Here is an 18914-nt window from a genome sequence, read left to right as displayed (position 1 = left end):
GAATTCTGTTCAATTCCCTTTTCTTCCCATGTACTGAATGATCTGTTGAGCTGCTTGCAGAAAAATACTTTCACTGTACCTCGGTACACGTGACAATAAACAAATCCAATCCAATCCAAGAGAAAATATCTTGCTGGTGTCCACCCTGTGTAGTGCCCTCAAGATCTTGTATGAATCAATACAATCACCTGTCATTCTTCTAAATTCCCAATGGATAGAGGTCTGACCTGATCAAACGTTCTTCATAAAATAAGCCCCAGATCCCCTGAATGAGTCACGTGAACCTTCTCTGATTGGCTTCTAATGCAATTATATATTTTTTCAAACAAGGAGACCAGAACTGTACACAGTACTCCAGATTGAGTTTCACCAAGGCCATGCAGAGCTGCAGTAAAACTCCCCCACTTTCATATTCCATTCCCGTGATATTGGAATAAATGTCAATATTTCAGTTACCTTATGTAATTCACCTGTTGTAGCTTCAATCTAACTTTGTGATTCGTGTCCCGGGACACCCAGATCCTCTGTACCACCGGGTTCTGCAATCTCTCCCCATTTCAATAATATGCTGCTTTCCTGTTCTTCGTGCCACGTGGGCTCATGTTATACACTATCTGCCAAATCTTTTGCCCACTCACTTAACCTGTTTATATCCCTGTGGAGGCGTTCTACCCCGATCTTACAGTTGGCTGTACTTTTCACTGAGAAACTATTGGCAGGCAATTCTACATCATCAAATCTAGAGCACGTCTGTGGTTTCACAGCTGCAGTGAATGGTGAATGTTGTGCTGTGGTCACTTTCTATCAGACCTACAGTACACCTGCAGATCAATGTCGTTAGCGAGTGGTGCACCATGGGTATTTTCCAGCTCATTTGAGATCAAGGCAACTTGTATGACAGTAATGTGATTCCAGTATTTTTGATGAAGTAACAATCTTTTTCCCTCTTATTCTTTAAAGACTATGAGACTGGTTTCTGGATTTGGCCCTTTGATTACAGCTGGGATCTTTGGAGCTACCCTTTCCTCGGCTCTTGCCTGCCTCGTGTCTGCCCCCAAAGTCTTTCAGGTATCAAATATTTCTGAAGATACTCAACTGCCATTGCTAATTTAACTGTGGTACATCTGAGTAATGTTGTTCAATTAGAATCGTGGAAGTCATTGATAACAATTAGTTATCACATTTGGGGCAGCAGGGTAGCATGGTGGTTAGCATAAATGCTTCACAGCTCCAGGGTCCCAGGTTCGATTCCCGGCTGGGTCACTGTCTGTGTGGAGTCTGCACGTCCTCCCCGTGTGTGCGTGGGTTTCCTCCGGGTGCTCCGGTTTCCTCCCACAGTCCAAAGATGTGCGGGTGAGGTGGATTGGCCATGCTAAATTGCCCGTAGTGTCCTAAAGAATAAGGTTAATGGGGGGGGGGGGGGGGGGGGGGGGGGGGTTGTTGGGTTAAGGGCATGGGGTGAATATGTGGGTTTGAGTGGGGTGATCATTGCTTGGCACAACATCGAGGGCCGAAGGGCCTGTTCTGTGCTGTACTGTTCTAAATTCTAAATACTTTGTATCAGCAACTATTTTCTCCTCCAAATATTAACTTGTAGAGATCATGCAAAACATTGTTGTTTTCTAAAAATGCACATGTTTTTGTGTATTTAAGCATACATTGACTAAACTTTCTGTGAGAGGGTATTAAGAATAGTTTGCCCAATTCATTTTTTCCAATTAAGGGGCAATTTAACGTGGCCAATCCACCTACCCTGCACATCTTTGGGTTGTGGGGGTGAGATCAGTGCAGACACGGGGAGAATGTGCAAACCCCACATGGATTGTGACCCGGGGCCAGGATCGAACCCGGGTCCTCAGCACAGTGAGGCAGCAGTGCTAACCACTGCGTCACCATGTCGCCCGATCGGTACTGTATTAACCCACCTGAAACTAACATTCCATTGTGTACAGAGGATAGATTTAAGCTATAATGTACCATTCCAGCGATGTTCCAGTCAGCCGAACATCATTAGTCTGTAATAGATGCTGTGGAATGTTTGACTTTTGTTAAATGCATTTTATAATTGCAAGTTGTTATTGCTATAATGTGCAGAGTAACACTGATCTAGTTATATCAAATTGGAATGGGGGAAAAGGTCTTAGTTACTGGTTTCTATTCTTCTGGGAACTCATTAAAATGCAGAATAAAGGAACGTTGGGAGTGAAACATCTCTCAGCCGTGATGGGTAATGGGGAACCAGCCTCTTGTTTTATGCTCCACCAGTTTTCCATTCCATTCAAAAAAGATAATTGTGCAGAATGCAAAGCAGGTTGCCTATTTACTATCGGCTGTCTGTGCTGCAGTCTAAAACCAATTCCATCACCTTTGTTTTCTGAAGCACCTGCCATTTTCCGCGTTCTTTTATCCTGACTTTTATAACATTGTGAACATCCAGTTCACGTGTTGTGACTTAAATAATACCAAACGCGCACAAACGATATGGCTCATTGGTACAAAACTATTGATACCATTGTACAGTGATCTGCTGTAACCCATGGTGAATTAGATTCTGGTAGACAAAGGAACAGAACATCTTTCAATAAACATTATTATACAGTCCTGCATTGTCATGTCCTAACAACTATGAAGTACCGGAATTTTTGAAGTCTATTTTATATATGGCAAACCATGTTGAGAGTTAAGACCCCAAACCATTTCAAGGGTTGGGATGATGTTTATAAACAATTCTTTTTTTACTTGTTCGTGTGAAGTTCCAAACTTGTGATTCACTCCCAGTTTTATATACTATACTCTATATGTTGGATCAGAGACCATCATTGGAGTGAAGGCTCTTGTCCGACAATATCTACCATCAGAACAAATATTCACTTCTGGTGACGGTGGGCGGGAGGCAGCCGTGCGTTGGAGGGCTCTCGTTCGGGAACGGCATTGTCAGGGATTGACACCTGGTACTAGGGGCAGCGAAGGCGGTGAAGGCCAGGTGAAAGCACGGGGAAGGGATATGTCGCGGGCCAGTAAATAAAACGCCTGTGAAAACAGTTGAAAGTTCGTCGGGGAGTAGAAAGGTCACCGTGGGGTCACCAAGGAAAATGGAGGCTGGAGCACCGGGGAGGCCGCATTGCTTACGGCTGAAGAGATAAATAAGGTGATTGCTGCAGAAATCGAAAGGCAGTTTACAAAATACATGGAGACAATGAGGAAGGAGATAAGTGAGGTTTTGAGTGTGCTGGTGGAGGAGGCAATTTCCCCGGTGATGACGGCGGTGGCGAGCGCAGTGGCGGAGGTGCGGGAGCAAGGTGAGGCGCTGAAGGAAGTAGAGGAGACATTATTGCAGCATGGTGATCAACTTACGTCGATGGGGATGGAGATGCGGAAGATGATGGAGATTAACAAGGATCTGCGAGGAAAAAGGGAAGACCAGGAAAACAGATCCAGGCGACAGAATTTGAGGATTGTGGGGCTGCCCAAAGGAGTTGAAGGGCCGAGGCCGACTGAGTATTTTGCTGCAATGCTGGCGAAACTATTGGGGGAGGGGGAGGATCCCTCCCAATATGAATTGGATCGGGCTCATCGGTCGTGGAGGCCTGTATCGAAGGCGAGTGAGCCGCCAAGGGTAGTGACTCTGTGCTTCCGTAGGTACAGTGTGTAAGAGAAGGTCCTGTGCTGGGCCAATCAGAAGCGGGTGGTGCAGTGGGCCGGAGCTGGTATACGTGTATACCAGGACTTTACGGTAGAGCTGGCGAGGAAGCGGGCTGTGGGTGAAGAGGGCACTGTACATTAGCAAGGTGCAGTGCGGCATTGTATATCCAGCAAAGCTTAGGGTGACTTACAAGCTCAAGGACTTTTATTTTGGAGCGGTGGAAGCAGCGGAGGAGTTTGCGAAGGCAGAAGGACTGTGGCAGAACTGAGAAATGGCCATGTGCCGATGTAACCTCATGACTGTATTTTCTTCTTTTTTTTTGTTTCACTGCATGCGTGTGTATGGGCTAAAGGAGCCGATGTTATATATATTTGGACACGGGAAGTGATGGGACCTTCACTCGAAGTGAGGGCTCTATGGGGCGTAGGTGGATATGCGGGGTGTGTGTGATTTCTGGGCTTTCCTAGGGTCGGGCAAGGGGGAAAGGGACCCGGGCGGGGTCTAAGCCGGCCAGTGAACGGGAGTGAGGTGGGGGAAGGGGCTGCGACCATCGGAGCCTGGCGGAACAGGGTCCGAGCGGTCTAGCCAGGATGGAAAGTTGGGGGGAAGGAATCGAGGTTGGGGAAAGGAGTTTTACAAGAGGCAGTGGGGGGAGTAGTTGGGGAGGGGGGGGGGGGGGGGGGGGGTTGGTTTGCAACTCTTGGGTATCATGTGTGGCACTCTTCCAGAGGTTGGACGGTGTTGAGTGTGGGGGTGGGGCGGGGCAGGTGGACTCTATGGTGACCATGGGCGGTCCCAGACACCTTTTTTCTTTTTCTCCTTTGTTTTTTGTTTCCACCGTGGGAGGGTTTGTTTTATTGGATGCATATATTGACAGGTGGGCCGTTGTTTGGGGTGGTGGGAGGATGGGATCGTTGTTATTGTTAAGGGGATTGATTTTGTATTTGTTACCGTTTACTGTTTGTGGGTGGGGTGTAAATTTTGGAGGAAAATGTGAAAATGGAGAATAAAAACATTTTTATAACAAAAAAAGAACAAATATTCAAAGTTATTTATTGCATGAAAGTTGGTGGTTCACTTGAACCAATATTTTTCACCTTTGTCTCGTGACAGTGCCTGTGCAAGGACAATCTATACCCTGGTATTGGGTTTTTTGGGAAAGGCTATGGGAAGAACAGCGAGCCCATTTATAGTTACCTCCTCACCTATGCCATTGCTGTTGGTTTCATTCTCATTGGTAAGTATCTCATAATATATTTTCTGATCTTAGACGGGTGAAGTCCAAAACTGTACCTGCACTAAGCCATACCTGTGTCGGGTGATATCAGAGGCAATGATGGCAAGATTTGTTTAGTTCAAATGTGAAAAATGGATATGAAATTCCAAAGTCTTTGGGCGGAATTCTCCGCAAGGCCCCACGCCGTCGTGAAACCTGGTGAGGTTCACAACGGTGTCGGAGGCCGCTCCTGGCCCCCTATTCTCCCCTCCCCCCGGGGGGCTGGGACGGCCGTGCTGTGAATCTCGGCCGCGGGGCCTTGTCGCTGGCGTCAAGGCCCGACGCGCCGAGAATGATGCGACCGGCGCGCCTAAGTGACGTCAGCCGCCGATGAGCAGGTTGGCCGGCTCCAACCCGCGCATGCGCGGCTGCCATCTTCCGCTCCGCTGCCCCGCAAGCCGTGGCGGCTTGATCTTGCAATGGCGCGGAGGGGAAAGAGTGCGTCCCGTTGAGACGCCGGCCCGACGATCGGTGGGCACCGACCGCGGGCCAGTCCCCTCCCGAGCACGATCGTGGTGCTCATTCCCCTCTCCGCCCCCCACAAGCCACAAAACAGCTGCTGGTGCCATGTTCACGCCGGCAGCGACCAGGTGTGGTTGCCGCCGGCGTGAACTGGTCGGGAACGGCCGGCCGCTCGGCCCATCCAGATTGGAGAATTGCGGGTCGCCGTGATTCACGCCGACCCGCAATTCTCCGAGCGGCGTGTCGCAAAACGCGACACACCATTTTGGGGGGGGTGGGAGAATTGCGGGGGGTGCCAGAGCGGCCCTCCCGTGATTCGCCCACCCGGCGTGGAGCGGAGAACCGCGCCCTTTAATTTTGAACTAAAATATCGAATAATATATTGCATAAAACATTGTGTGCTCTTTAATTTACTCACAGATATGAAGGAGTGGTTGGAGTGCATATGTTTTAAGCTATTTAAAAAATAAATTTAGAGAACCCAATTATTTTTTTCCAATTAAGGGGCAATTTAAGGTAGTCAATCCACCGACCCTGCACATCTTTGGGTTGTGGAGGTGAAACCCATGCAGACTCGGGGAAAATGTCCAAACGCTGCACAGACAGTGACCCAGGACCAGGATCGAACCTGGGTCCTAAGCGCCATAGGCAGCAGTGCTAACCACTGCGGCATCGTGCCGCCTGGCATGTTTTTTAAGCTCTTCTAGAAATTTATGGAATTTTCTTTACAAGGCAAGCTTTCTCGAAGAACAATGACTGAATATAATAGTTAGAGATTATGGGCTGGATTCTCCGGTCCCCCCAGCTGCGTGTTTCTAGGTGGCGTGCTGTTTGATGGCAGTGGAATTTCTTCCTACCGCTTGTCATTGGGATTTCCCATTGAAGCCACCACACGCCACCAGGAAACCCGGGGCAGGTGTGTGCTGCCAGTGGGAAAAGAGAATCCCAAAGGCCAGAAAATTCTTCTTTTCAAGCTGTTACTTGCTGAAAAGTTCTCCAGAGCCATGAAGGTTCTGCAGAGAGACTGTTGCTATGGAAACACCTAATAAAACAATAGTTTGGAGAGAGAAGTTCCCAGATATACAAACCACACATACGATCAAAGTCTTTAGTTGTGTCATGTCAAGACTCGGGGACAATACAACCATGATTCAAGGAAATGATACAATTCTCTAAACAAAAGGCAATGGATTCTAAAAGTCCTGTGTCAACAGGCCCTAAAGCACATGTAACCAATGCTATGTTCTCTTTCATGCAGCGGAACTGAATACGATCGCTCCCATCATCTCCAATTTTTTCCTGTGCTCATACGCTCTCATCAATTTTAGCTGCTTCCATGCTTCAGCTACCAACTCCCCAGGCAGGTTTTCAATTTTTCCTTATGTCTTGAGACGTTGTATTGTGGATTTGGTCATTATTTCTGGCATCAGGTGAGGTATTAAGAACAGAAATGTGTCAGAAACTAGGGATAAACCATGTGCGATTATGTCACCCTCCCTCTCTTTCCCCAGTTTGTGGTTGCCTGTTTAACATTCAAGTTCACGCGCACTGTGGGCACCGCTGCTTTCCATTTCCTTCCTGCGGTTGCTCACCCACCTGGCAAAAGCATTTGTGGTTCAGAAGCCATCATTATTTCTGAGTTCTGAAGAGAAAATGTGGGTTTTAAGTACATATTTTTAAAAAACTAAACATTCGCAGGAAGAAATGAACGCCATTTTAAAAAACCTAAAATTTCTCAAAAATAACAGTAAAAATAGTGGGGTGGGGGTGAGGGACCTCCGGAAGCATCGTATTCTTAAAATGATGTGATTTTCTGTCAATTAATTATAATTGTTCCTGAAGGTGAATTTTTCCCTCTATGCTCTGCAAATTATATTTTTATCTGTTATTTTCTCTTTGTAAATAACCTATATACATTCCCGGTACTGTGTGTTTTACTGCACTATGGGCATATTGTTGTCGGTGAATACCACCTTTCAGTGGGATGAATCATATCCCAGTTAATATAAGTTAGGAGGAGACGATGGTGTGGTGGTAATGCAATCCAGAGGCCCAGGCTAATGTTCTGTGGACAAGGGTTCAAATACCACCACAGCAGCTGGTGGAATTTGAATTCAATTAATAAAAACTGAAATTGAAAGTTAGTCTTGGTAATAGTAGCCATGAATCTATCATCGATTGACGTAAAACCTTTCTGATTCACTAATGTCCTTTAGGGAAGGAAATCTGCCATCCTTACCTGGTCTGGCCTACATGTGAGTCCAGACCCACAGCAATGTGATTGACACTTAACTGCCCTCAAGCAAGCCACTCAGTTCAAGGGAAATTGGGGATGGCCCTGCCAGCGATGTCCACATCCCATGAAAGGAAAAAGAAAAAAGTAATGTGTTGGAAATGTCCCTGTAGGTTTCAGTGTATTTATCCTTTCATGGGATGTGTGCCAAGGCCAGCATTTGTTGTCCATCCCTAGCTTCCCTTGAACTGAGTGGCTTGTCGGCTATTTCTGAGGGCAGCTAAGAGACCATCAACAACAAAACAGTATAATCTGGCCATGCAGGTTAGCCAAACAAATGAAATTTCTTCGAGTCATAAAGCCATACAGCAGTGGAAGAGGTCCTTCAGCCCATTGCGTCTATGCCGACCATCAAACACCTTTCTATTCTAATCCCATTTTACAGCACTTGGTCCGTAGCCTTGTATGCTCTGGTGTTTCAAGTGCTCATCTAAATGCTTCTTAAAGGTTGTGAGGGTTTCCGCCTCTCCCACCCTTTCAGGCAGTGAGTTCCAGATTCCCACCGCCCTCTGGGCAAAAATGTTTTTCCTCAAATCTCCTGTAAACCTCATGCTCCTTAACTGTTGTTGATCCCTCTAATAAGGTGAAAAGTTTCCCCCTTTCTACCCTATCTATGTCCCTCATAATCTTGTACACCTCGATGACGCCCCCCCCCCCCCCCCTCAGCTTTCTCTGCTCCAAAGAAAAGAACCCCCAGCTATCCAGCCTCTCGGTGAGCGCTGATCACACACACCACTTTTAAATGATAGATTTTGCTTTATGTTTCTAAAAGGCTGGAGACCCTCATTCAGATACTACAACAAGTGGGCCTCGCTGTCCTGTGCAGTAACCTCAGTGGTTATCATGTTCTTACTGACGTGGTGGGCTGCCCTCATTGCTATTGGAATTGTTGGCTTCCTTCTGGCTTACGCATTATACAAAAAGCCTGGTAAGTGAAGGGAAGCTGTCAGTGTGTAAGTATTATTACTACATTCTGTTTTATACCAAATGCCATACTAATCCAGTGCTCACTTATTTGGGTCTCTGGAGCAACTTTCAGCTTTTCAGTTTTCTTTGTGGTTGGGTGGCACAAATAAATAAATTACCTTTTTCTGAAAGTATTAACTTGTACAGAAATCCCACAGTCACCAATAGCCCTGTTTCCACATCTAAGTGGTTACTACTGAAATGTGAGCCTAGACAGCAAGGATACGCAGGTTATTCAAATGTGACAAGTATCAGAGTAAAATATGATGCATTCATCGCCCAACATGCACATTGCAGAGTAAAGAACAACAAAGAACAAAAAAAAAGTCCAGCACAGGAACAGGCACTTCGGCCCTCCAAGCCTGTGCCAACCATGCTGCCCATCTAAACTAAAATCTTCTGCACTTCCGGGGTCCGTATCCCTCTATTCCCATCCTATTCATGTATTTGTCAAGATGCCCCTTAAACGTCACTATCATCCCTGCTTCCATCACCTCCACCGGCAGCGAGTTCCAGGCACACACTACCTTCTTGCCTTGTACATCTCCTCTAAACCTTGCCCCTCGCATCTTAAACCTATGCCCCCTAGTAATTGACCCCTGTACCCTGGGAAATAGCCTCTGACTATCTACTCTGTCTATGCCCCTCATAATTTTGTAGACCTCTATCAGGGTAGGTCACTAACTAGTGCTCAGAAGCAAGAACATGATCGCCTCTTGTTTCAGGGGTGCCAACATAGAAAATTGGAGTAGGAGGAGGCTATTCACCCCTTCAAGCCTGCCCCGCCGTTCATTAAGATCATGGCTGATAATCCAACTCAATAGCCTAATTCCACTTTCCTCATCATATCCTTTGATCCCCTTTGCCCTAAGTGCTATATCTAACTGCTTCTTAAAAACATACTGGGTGGGATTCTCCAGTCCTCCAGCGATGTTTTCCTGGATGCCATGCCCTCGCCGGCAGCAGGATTCCCCATTCCTGCCACCTGCCAGTGGGATTTCCCATTGTGGTCGCCCCATGACCCCAGGAAACCCGCGGGCGTGGGTGCGCTGCCAGCGCAATGGAAATTTCCGCTGGCGGAGAATCCCGCTCACAATGTTTTGGCCTCAACTACTTCCTGTGGTAACAAATTCTCCCATGGAGAATAAATTTCTCCTCATCTCTGTCCGAGGGCAGCACGGTGGCACAGTGGGTTAGCCCTGCGGCCTCACGGCGCCGAGGTCCCAGGTTAGATTCCAGCTCTGGGTCACTGTCCGTGTGGAGTTTGCACATTCTTCTCCCTGTGTTTGCGTGGGCTTTGCCCCCACAACCCAAAAGATGTGCAGGCTAGGTGGATTGGCCACACTAAATTGCCCCTTAATTGGAAAAAAAAAACCGAAATGGGTACTCTAAATTTTTTTAAAAATCTGTCCTAAATGGTCCACCTCAGACTGTGACCCCTAGTTTGGACACACCCACCATCAGTAACATCCTTCCTGCATGTACCTGACTAGTCCTGTTAGAATTTTCTATGTTTCTATGAGATCCCCCATCGTTCTTCTGAACCCCAGTGAAAATACAATCCTAACTGATTCAATCTCTCCTCATACATAGGTCCCGTTATCCCAGGAATCAGTCTGGTTGTGGCGCTAACAATTATACTCAAAGCCGAGAGACTAGTACAATAGAGGCTTTATTGCTGTACGATGTTGTCCCTCCATCTGCAACAGTAGACTAAGGGTCTGAGCAGCTCTCATACATTTATACATAAGCTCCCTGTGGGCGGAGCTAGCCGGCAGGGGCTGACCGGAGGAACCTGTATTACAGGTACAGGCATACATCCCCCTACTGCAGTACACATAACTACAGTGGTTATCTCACCACACTGGTAAACCTTTGCTGCACTCTCTCTAGAGCAGGAACATCCTTCCTCAGATAAGGAGACCAAACTGCACACAATACTCCAGGTGTGGCCTCACCAAGGCCCTGTATAATTGCAGCAAGACATCCCTGCTCACATACTCGAATCCTCTCACTATGAAGGCCAATATACCATTTGTCTTCTTTACCGCCTGCTGCAGCTGCATGCTTACCTTCAGCGACTGGTGTACGAGGACTCCGTGGTCTCGTTGCACATTCCGCTCCTAATCTATTGCCATTCAGATAATAGTCTGCGCCTTCTCATTTTTGATAACCCCGCATTTATCCAAATTAGGCGCACCTGCTATTCATTTGCCCACTAACTCAACTTGTCCAAATCATAATGAAGGATCTCTCCATCCTGTTCACAGCTTACCCTCCCAACCAACTTGGTGTTGTCTGCAAATTTGGAAATATTACATTTTATTGCCTCATTTAAATCATTTATATCTAGTGTGAATAGCTGGGATTCCAGCACCTATCCCTGCTGTACCCCACTAGTCACTGCCTACCAATTTGAAAAAGACCCATTGGTTCCTACTCTTGTTTCCTGTCTGCTAACCATGTTGGGTGTATCTCAATACACTACCCCTAATCCCATGGGCTTTAATTTTACATGCTAATCTCTTATGCGGGACTTTGTCAAAGCCTTCTGAAAGTCCAAATATACCACATCCACTGGCTTCCCCTCTTTAACCCTACTAGTTACATCCTTGAAGAATTCCAGTAGATTTGTCAGGCATGATTTTCCCTTCATAAATCCATGCTGACTGCCACATTTTTTAAAGTGCTCAGCTATAAAATCTTTGATAATGGATTCTAGAATTTTCCCAATGTTAGGCTTACTGGTCTATAATTTCCTATTTTCTCTCTACCTCCCTTTTTAAATAGTGGAGTTACATTAGCTACCCTCCATTCTGCAGGAACATAGAACATAGAACAGTACAGCACAGAACAGGCCCTTCGGCCCTCGATGTTGTGCCGAGCAATGATCACCCTACTTAAACCCACGTAACCCGTATACCCGGTAACCCAACAATCCCCCCATTAACCTTACACTACGGGCAATTTATCATGGCCAATCCACCTAACCCGCACATCTTTGGACTGTGGGAGGAAACCGGAGCACCCGGAGGAAACCCACGCACAAACGGGGAGGACGTGCAGACTCCACACAGACAGTGACCCAGCCGGGAATCGAACCTGGGACCACTGGAGCTGTGAAGCATTGATGCTAACCACCATGCTACCGTGAGGCCCCGTGAGGCCCCCGTGAGGAACTGTTCCAGAGTCTCCTGAAAGATGACCATCAATGCATCCACTATTTCTAGAGCCACTTCCTTAGGTATCCTGGGATGTATATTACCAGGCCCTGGGCCTTTAATTCCATCAATTTCCCCAACACCATTTCTCTACTAATATTGATCTCCTTCAGTTGCAGCCTCTCATTAAGCCCTGTGTTCCCGACATTTCTGGTACCTGGGGCTGGATTCTCCGCCCCGCCGCAACGCGTTTTTACCTCGACCCGCTGGCGGGATTCTCCGTTATGCCGTCCGGTCAATGCGGTTTCCCATTGTGGGGCAGCCCCACACCATCGGGAAACCCCCAGGCGCCGGCAAAACGGAGAATCCCGCCCCTGATTTGTGCCCTCATTAGCGAAGACGGAGTATGTATTTAGTTACTCAGCCATTTCTTTGTCCCCTATAGTACATTCCCCTATTTCTGACTGTAAAGGATCTACCGTTGTCTTCGCCAATCTTTTTCTCTAATCGGACCTTTAGAAACATTTACAGTCAGTTGTTATTTTCCCTGCAAGTTTTCTCTCGTACCCTATTTTCCCCTTCTTAATCCCTTGGTCATTCTTTGCTGAATTTTAAACTGCTCCCAGTCCTCAGTTCTGTTGTTTTCCTTGGCCAATTTCTTTGCTTCCTCCATGAATCGAATACTATCTTTAATTTCCCTTGTAAGCCATTGATTGGCCACCTTTCCCATTTTCCTTTTGTGCCAGACAGGAATAAATAATTGTTGCAGTTTCCCCCATGCACTCCTTGAATGTGTGCCATTCCCCATCCACTGTCATCCCTTTAAGTAACATTTCTCAATCTATCATAGCCAACATGTTTGTTGCTGCCATAAGTTAAAGAGCACGACAGCATTCTGTCGAGCAGTGATTGTTGGGTTTCTGTATTCTGTGCCGTGCATATTGTGCATCTCAATTTATCAGTTACAGTACAGGCCTTGTTGTTGTCATAAGTTGAAGAGTACTACAACAGCCAATCTGTCAAGCAGTGATTTGGGGTTTCTGTGCCTTGCATTGTGTGAGTTGAGCATGGGGTCAGGAAGGGTATTGATGTCATTTGGGGACCGGGCTCCATGTCAATGGGGGTGAGCTGCCACGTCACAAGGGGGCAGGGTGTGACGTGGGGCCCTCATAAAGATGGAGAACGCGGGACCTCCAAAAGCGTAAGTCTGCCTCTGCTCCAAAGTGTTGCCTTGACAGGGTTCAATTAACATGGCGCATGCTGAGAATGAACCTTCGACCTTCCCAGTTTATATGGGGATGAGTCTGCGCCAAATGGTAGCTGCATAATAAAGGCAGCTCATTTCAAAGCCCCGCATAGCAAGCATTTTGTGAAATCTCTGAGACATGCAATAAAGTGCGATATGACTGCAAGTCTTTCTTTCTTGCTACCTGAATAATGGCCATTGGTGCTGAGCCAGTGGTGAAATCTGTTTAAGTATTTATATTGGTGTTTAATTCACTGTTGACACATAGCCCCATTCAAGTTTTATCTGCAGTAGCTTCAGTTGTCAGAGTAATAATATTTTTGCATTTAAAACCAAAGCAAAATTGAACCCATAATGGGATTGCAGAAGAAATACTTTAATGAATAAAAATGTGTTCTCTGTACATCTCTCACTTTCCCTTCCAGCTGCAAATTGGGGGTCATCCATTCAAGCCGGTTCCTATAACATGGCCCTGTCCTATTGTGTGGGGCTGAATGAAGTTGATGACCACATTAAAAATTACAGGTAATGTACAAATAACAGCGCAATTTGCAACAGGAAGCCACAGAGCTTAATTTTATTTCTCTCACCCAGGAATCGCCAATCATTTCACCACAGGCCAAAAGAATGATTCTGCATTAAATTAAACAAAAGAGTAGTCAATTAATCTTTATACAACAAAATTGAATTAATGCAAGCATGGAGAGTGCTGCCTCTTCCAGTTTGACTGTTAAAGCTCAGCTAAGCAGAGATCGGACCAAACCTAGGAGGTCATCTCAGCTTCCCACTGATTCAGGTGTTAGCGTCTATTCATTTCTCTGTTACTTTAAACACCGGCAGAATAATTCACTCCTCCCACTGGCATTCGTGTGGAAAGTGAAGATTATCAGGTTAATTGGCAGATACTAGGGTGGTCAATCCTCCAGCATTAGCCTGGAGTGAGCATGAATTAAAGATTAATCTCCTAGATGCTGCTAAGTTACCTTGAAGAACAATCGTAGGTGCATTAAAAAGTGTTTTTTTTTCATTTGGTTTTTAGCTCTAAAAATATTGCGGTGGGGAAGGGAGCTGCTTTAGCTCAGTTAGCTGGACAGTTTATGTGTGATGCAGAGAAAGGCCAACAATGCAGGTTCAATTCCCATACCAGTTGAGGTTATTCATGAAGGCCCTGCCTTCTCAACCTTGCCCCTCAATCTGAGGTGTGGTGACATCATCAGAAACTACTATAGTTACCTCACTCTGTTCAATGCTGTTGAATCTCTCATATTCCTGCTAAACATCACACATTCTTCTGCTGAATATGATTGTGTTGTAAATTAGTTGTGTATCTATTGACAAGTTCATGTCTATTTATTTTGGTGTGTTTGTCGTTTGCTTCTAATAGAGTAAGTACATTTCCTACATGGTGTGTTATTATCTGTCCCCCTCCATTTTTGATAGTGTCCCAGAAAAGCTGTGCTATTTTCCCCTAACATAAAGCTTGTATATTTATTTTTTCAAGGCCTCAGTGCTTGGTTCTTACTGGTCCTCCTAACTTTCGTCCAGCACTGGTAGATTTTGTGGGGACTGTCACCAAAAACCACAGTTTGATGGTGTGCGGTAATGTGATAATTGTGAGTATGGTTGAAACTTTGGAGTTTAACCTTCATTTTCGAGAATAATCTGCAGCAGGGTCCTCTCCTTGTTAAAAATAAATAGCTATTTGGGAGATTTCACTCAGAGTCCATACGTTGAACTTCTAAATATTCTGCTGCATACTCTGTTCAGTTGTTCCTTCTTAAGATCTTCTATACCAGATATGTGTGTGCAGAGAACTTGAAAATAACAGCTGACCTTACCTTGTATTGTATTATCTTCTGCTGCTCAGGGGACTGTCTGCATTGACAGGGATTTCTGGCCTGTTCTTGCGCTACTCAGCCCCTACACTGGAGTTGAGGGGTGTCCAACTTGGTGGCATGGTACCTGAAATCTAAACATTTAACAACTTAAGAAAATAAAACCAGAATGCTACATTGATTTTCAGATTGATGCAGCAGTTTGTTTTGCTTGTTGACATGCAAGGTCTTTAACTTGGGAGTTCTGCTGTTGCTGTATACCAAGTGTCTCAAGGTTACAGTTTTGTAGGGTTGGGGTGGGCAGGAGAGCGGGGAGGATGTTTGTTGGGTGAGCCTATGTCTGGTGGCTGGTATTTCTGTGAGGATCTAAGCTGATAGCAGGGTGGAGGATTTGCCTTCTGGTATCAGGCTGTCATACTCTCTCTGTAGAATTGATAAAGGGAGACTCTTGTGATCTCTTATAGAGACTGCTGGGTTTACTGAACAGTTCCAGTATGTTTTGTGTAACCTGGGGGACCTGATATTCACTTAGAAACCAAATTTCATTATTCAGTTCAACGGATCACTGGAAATTGCTAACAATTAAATATGCGGAGGAGTAATATATTTCATAACTAATTATGCCCTGTGTTTAACATAAGGGTCCTCACAAGGAAAAGGCGTCTGAAATATGCTCAAGTGGGCACATCAAGTGGTTGACCAAGAGGAGGATCAAATCCTTTCATACAGGTGTGGCTGCAGATGATTTACGAAGTGGAACGCAAATGTTAATGCAGGTAATTCACGACATGTACAAAGTACAGAGCAAAGACGAGGTGGGGGCAAAGAGATGGGACAAGATGGGGGGGTGGGCGAATAGATGAGACGAGACGAGGTGGGGAGGGGGGGACACGAAGAACCAAGACAAAGCGGGGTGTGGCGCTAAGAGATGCGAGGAGGTGGGGTGAAGAGATGGGACGAGGCAGAGTGGAGGATGGCGAAGAGCCAACACAAGACGGGTGGGGGCTAAGAGATGAGACTGGGTGGGGCAAAGAGACAAGATAAAGTGGAGTGGGGGCGCAGAGCAGAGATGAGGCGGGGTGGCGGCGAAGAGATGAGGGGGATTGGAAGGTGAACAGATGAGGCGGGGTGGGGGCGAAGAGCAGAGATGAAGCAGGGTGAAGAGATGAGGGGGGTTGGGGGTGAACAGATGTGGTGGGGGTGAAGAACAGAGATGGAGCAGGATGAAGAGATGAGAGGGGGGTTAGGGGTGAACAGATGAGGTGGGTTGTGCTGGAGAGCAGAGATAAGGTGGGGTGGGGTGAAGAGATGAGGGGGTTGAGGGGCGAACAGATGAGGCAGGGTTGGAGAGGTGAGATGAGGTGGGATGGGGTGAAGAGATATGAGGTGGGGTGGGGGTGAAGAGCAGAGGTCAGGTAGGGTGGGGTGAAGAGCTGAGGGGGCTTGAGGGGCGAACAGATGAGGCAGGGTGGGGGTGAAGACAGCTTCCATCCCACCTCAAACCCCTTGGATGCTTCTGGTCCTGGCCCCACCTAGACCCACAAACCCCTACCCCCCTACCTTCTATCCAGTCCAGCTCCACTTCACTGGGAATGGATATAGTCGCAGCAGGTCATCATGGGCTCTCTGAAGAGGAGTTTCTTCCTCCCAAAATGGGGGCAGAAATCCTGCCTCAAGCCCGTTAATTCTCCATAGACCATTATCTGGCTGCAAGATGGCCATCAGAAGCTGGGGTGAGTTCCCTGCATTTTATTGGTGGAAAACCCTGCCATGGGAAAAAAAATCCGACCCAAGAAAATAAAACAAAATAAACGAGAAGCATGAAAATAAAAGACAATCAAATCAAATATTTCACATGCTGCTTGGGTGATGCCCATCTTAATACATCGCTGAAGTCCCAAACCAGTTGTGTCGGGCTTTTGATAGGGGTCTTGAGTAGCCCACTTGCAAATTGTTAGGTTGAGAAATGGCAAAAGGTTTGCAAGGACTGAGACACAGATAGAAAAGAAAATCATCCTTCACTCTTTACATGCCCCCGAATTACAAAATGCAGAATGATCCAAATGTGCCATTGTTCAAACCTTCTTTCTTATTTTGCATATTTGCTGCCATTTTAAAAATTATGGATGTTCTGCAACTATCTCATGTAAGCTAATATGTGCAAGTGTAAGAACATTTATATTTCTTCAACTGCAGAATGATTGAATAACTTATCATCTTGAAATATATTGGCCCAAAGTTTGCTGTTGGTGGTGAAGGATGGCTCCTCCACTGACTTTAGAAAAAGCTGCTCACTAAGATTTAACAGGCATTAGAGTGCAGGCCTCCTCTATTCTGACATCAGTTTGAATTTGACACGTTCTACAGAGGATTTCTGATGTCCACGGACAGGACAGGCAACATGTCAACTCATCACTTTGAAGAATTCGCACAGATAATTCTGTTGGAAATCGAAAACTGAGGACATGCATCACATTTTGAATCCTTGTGCAGAAATCAAAATAAAGTCAGGGAAGTACACACGAGAGTAAAGGTGAAACTCCAACATGAGAAATTAAACAAAGAAAAACCTTTTAACATCTGCAGTCGTTCTTCTGAGGGAACAAGACTTCACACTTGTAAGATTCATTTGCCAGGGCCAGAGAGGTTGTTCAAAAGTAATTATGACCAACCCAATGTTAAAAGCTTAGTGAAGTCTGATAAGTAAGACTTAACTTTTTTGCTGATCCTTGTGGTAAGATTAGTGGGTGAATAGTGTGTGCTTTGTTTCAATGAACAAAGGTTGCTACAGTACCCTCTCTGGAAATATCCTCTAATAAAACCTTTTTAAAAATTATTTTATTGTCCGTAGACATTTGGATGGTGGCATCACAGTGCTGTTACTGGATGAGTAATCCAGAGGCCTAGGCTAATGGTGTGGCAACAAGAGCTCAAAGCCTATCATGGCAACTGGTGGAATTTAAAGTAATTAATAAATCTGTAATTAGAAACTTGCTTCACTAAACTATTGTATTGCCGTAAAAAAAATCATCTAGCTCACTAATAGCCTTTAGAGAAGTTAATCTGTCTTCCTTACCCGGTCTGGCCTACATGTGACTCCAAATCCCCGGCAGTCTGATTGACTCTTAGCTACCCTCATAAATGTCCTCCTGAGTCATTCGGTTGTATCAAATTGCTGCAGAAAAGTCAAATAAATGCCAGATTTCTCAATCCACGAAATGAGGCTGGCAGCTTCACTATTATTACAACAACAAATTCCATTCTTTATGTTTAAATTAACCAATTTTTTCCCCCACTTTGAAAGAATGTTAGAGAGTCATCGGGTTTTACAGCACAGAAACAGGCCCTTCGGCCCATCGAGTCTGCACCAGCCATCAAGCACCTATCCATTCTAAACCCACTTTCCAGCACTTAGTCTGTACTCTTGTATGCTATGGTGTTTCAAATGCTCATTTAAATGCTTCTTAAATGTTACGAGGGTTCCCGCCTCTACCACCCTTTCAGGCAGTGAGTTCCTGATTCTCACCACCCTCTGGATGAAAACGTTTACCTCACATCCCCTCTAAATCTCCTGTCCATTACCTTAAATCTGTGCCCCCTGGTTATTGACCCCTCAACTAAAGGGAAAACTTTCTTCCTGTCTGCTCTATCTAGCTTCTTCATAGTTTTGTACCCTTCAATGAGGTCCCCCCTCAGCCTTCTCTGCTCCAAGGAAAACAATCCCAGCCAACTTTCCTCTCTTCATAGCTGCAACGCTCCAACCCCATGCAGTGCAATCACATCCTTCCTATCATTTGCAGACCAGAACTGCATACAGTACTCTAGCTGTGGCCTAACAAGTGTTTTATACAACTCCATCATAACCCTATGTTATATTTTTATACATATTAAAACTAATCATATTACCTGTTTAATAGGCTGTAGGTCTTGGGAGGATGAAGCCCAACATACTTGTGATGGGATTTAAAAGGAATTGGCAATCTGATCACCCACAGAATGTGGAACATTACATTGGCGTTATCTAGTAAGTAT

The 18914-nt window shown here is 45.7% G+C and overlaps 1 protein-coding gene across 1 annotated transcript in view; it reads left to right on the top strand.

Annotated features, from left to right (window-relative positions):
- Nucleotides 1–18914, top strand: part of slc12a3 (solute carrier family 12 member 3) — an 89735-nt gene that overhangs the window by 54295 nt on the left and 16526 nt on the right. The window contains exons 10-17 of the mRNA XM_038806874.1: nt 961–1068; nt 4757–4880; nt 6640–6741; nt 8447–8602; nt 13473–13572; nt 14549–14660; nt 15524–15658; nt 18800–18906. Coding sequence (XP_038662802.1) covers nt 961–1068; nt 4757–4880; nt 6640–6741; nt 8447–8602; nt 13473–13572; nt 14549–14660; nt 15524–15658; nt 18800–18906 — 944 coding nt within the window. The remainder of the gene's footprint in view (nt 1–960; nt 1069–4756; nt 4881–6639; nt 6742–8446; nt 8603–13472; nt 13573–14548; nt 14661–15523; nt 15659–18799; nt 18907–18914) is intronic.

Source organism: Scyliorhinus canicula, chromosome 9, assembly GCF_902713615.1.
Source record: "Scyliorhinus canicula chromosome 9, sScyCan1.1, whole genome shotgun sequence".
NCBI lineage: Eukaryota > Metazoa > Chordata > Chondrichthyes > Carcharhiniformes > Scyliorhinidae > Scyliorhinus > Scyliorhinus canicula.
Note: the sequence above shows the minus strand (reverse complement) of the source record. Positions and strands in the feature narration are given on the sequence as shown.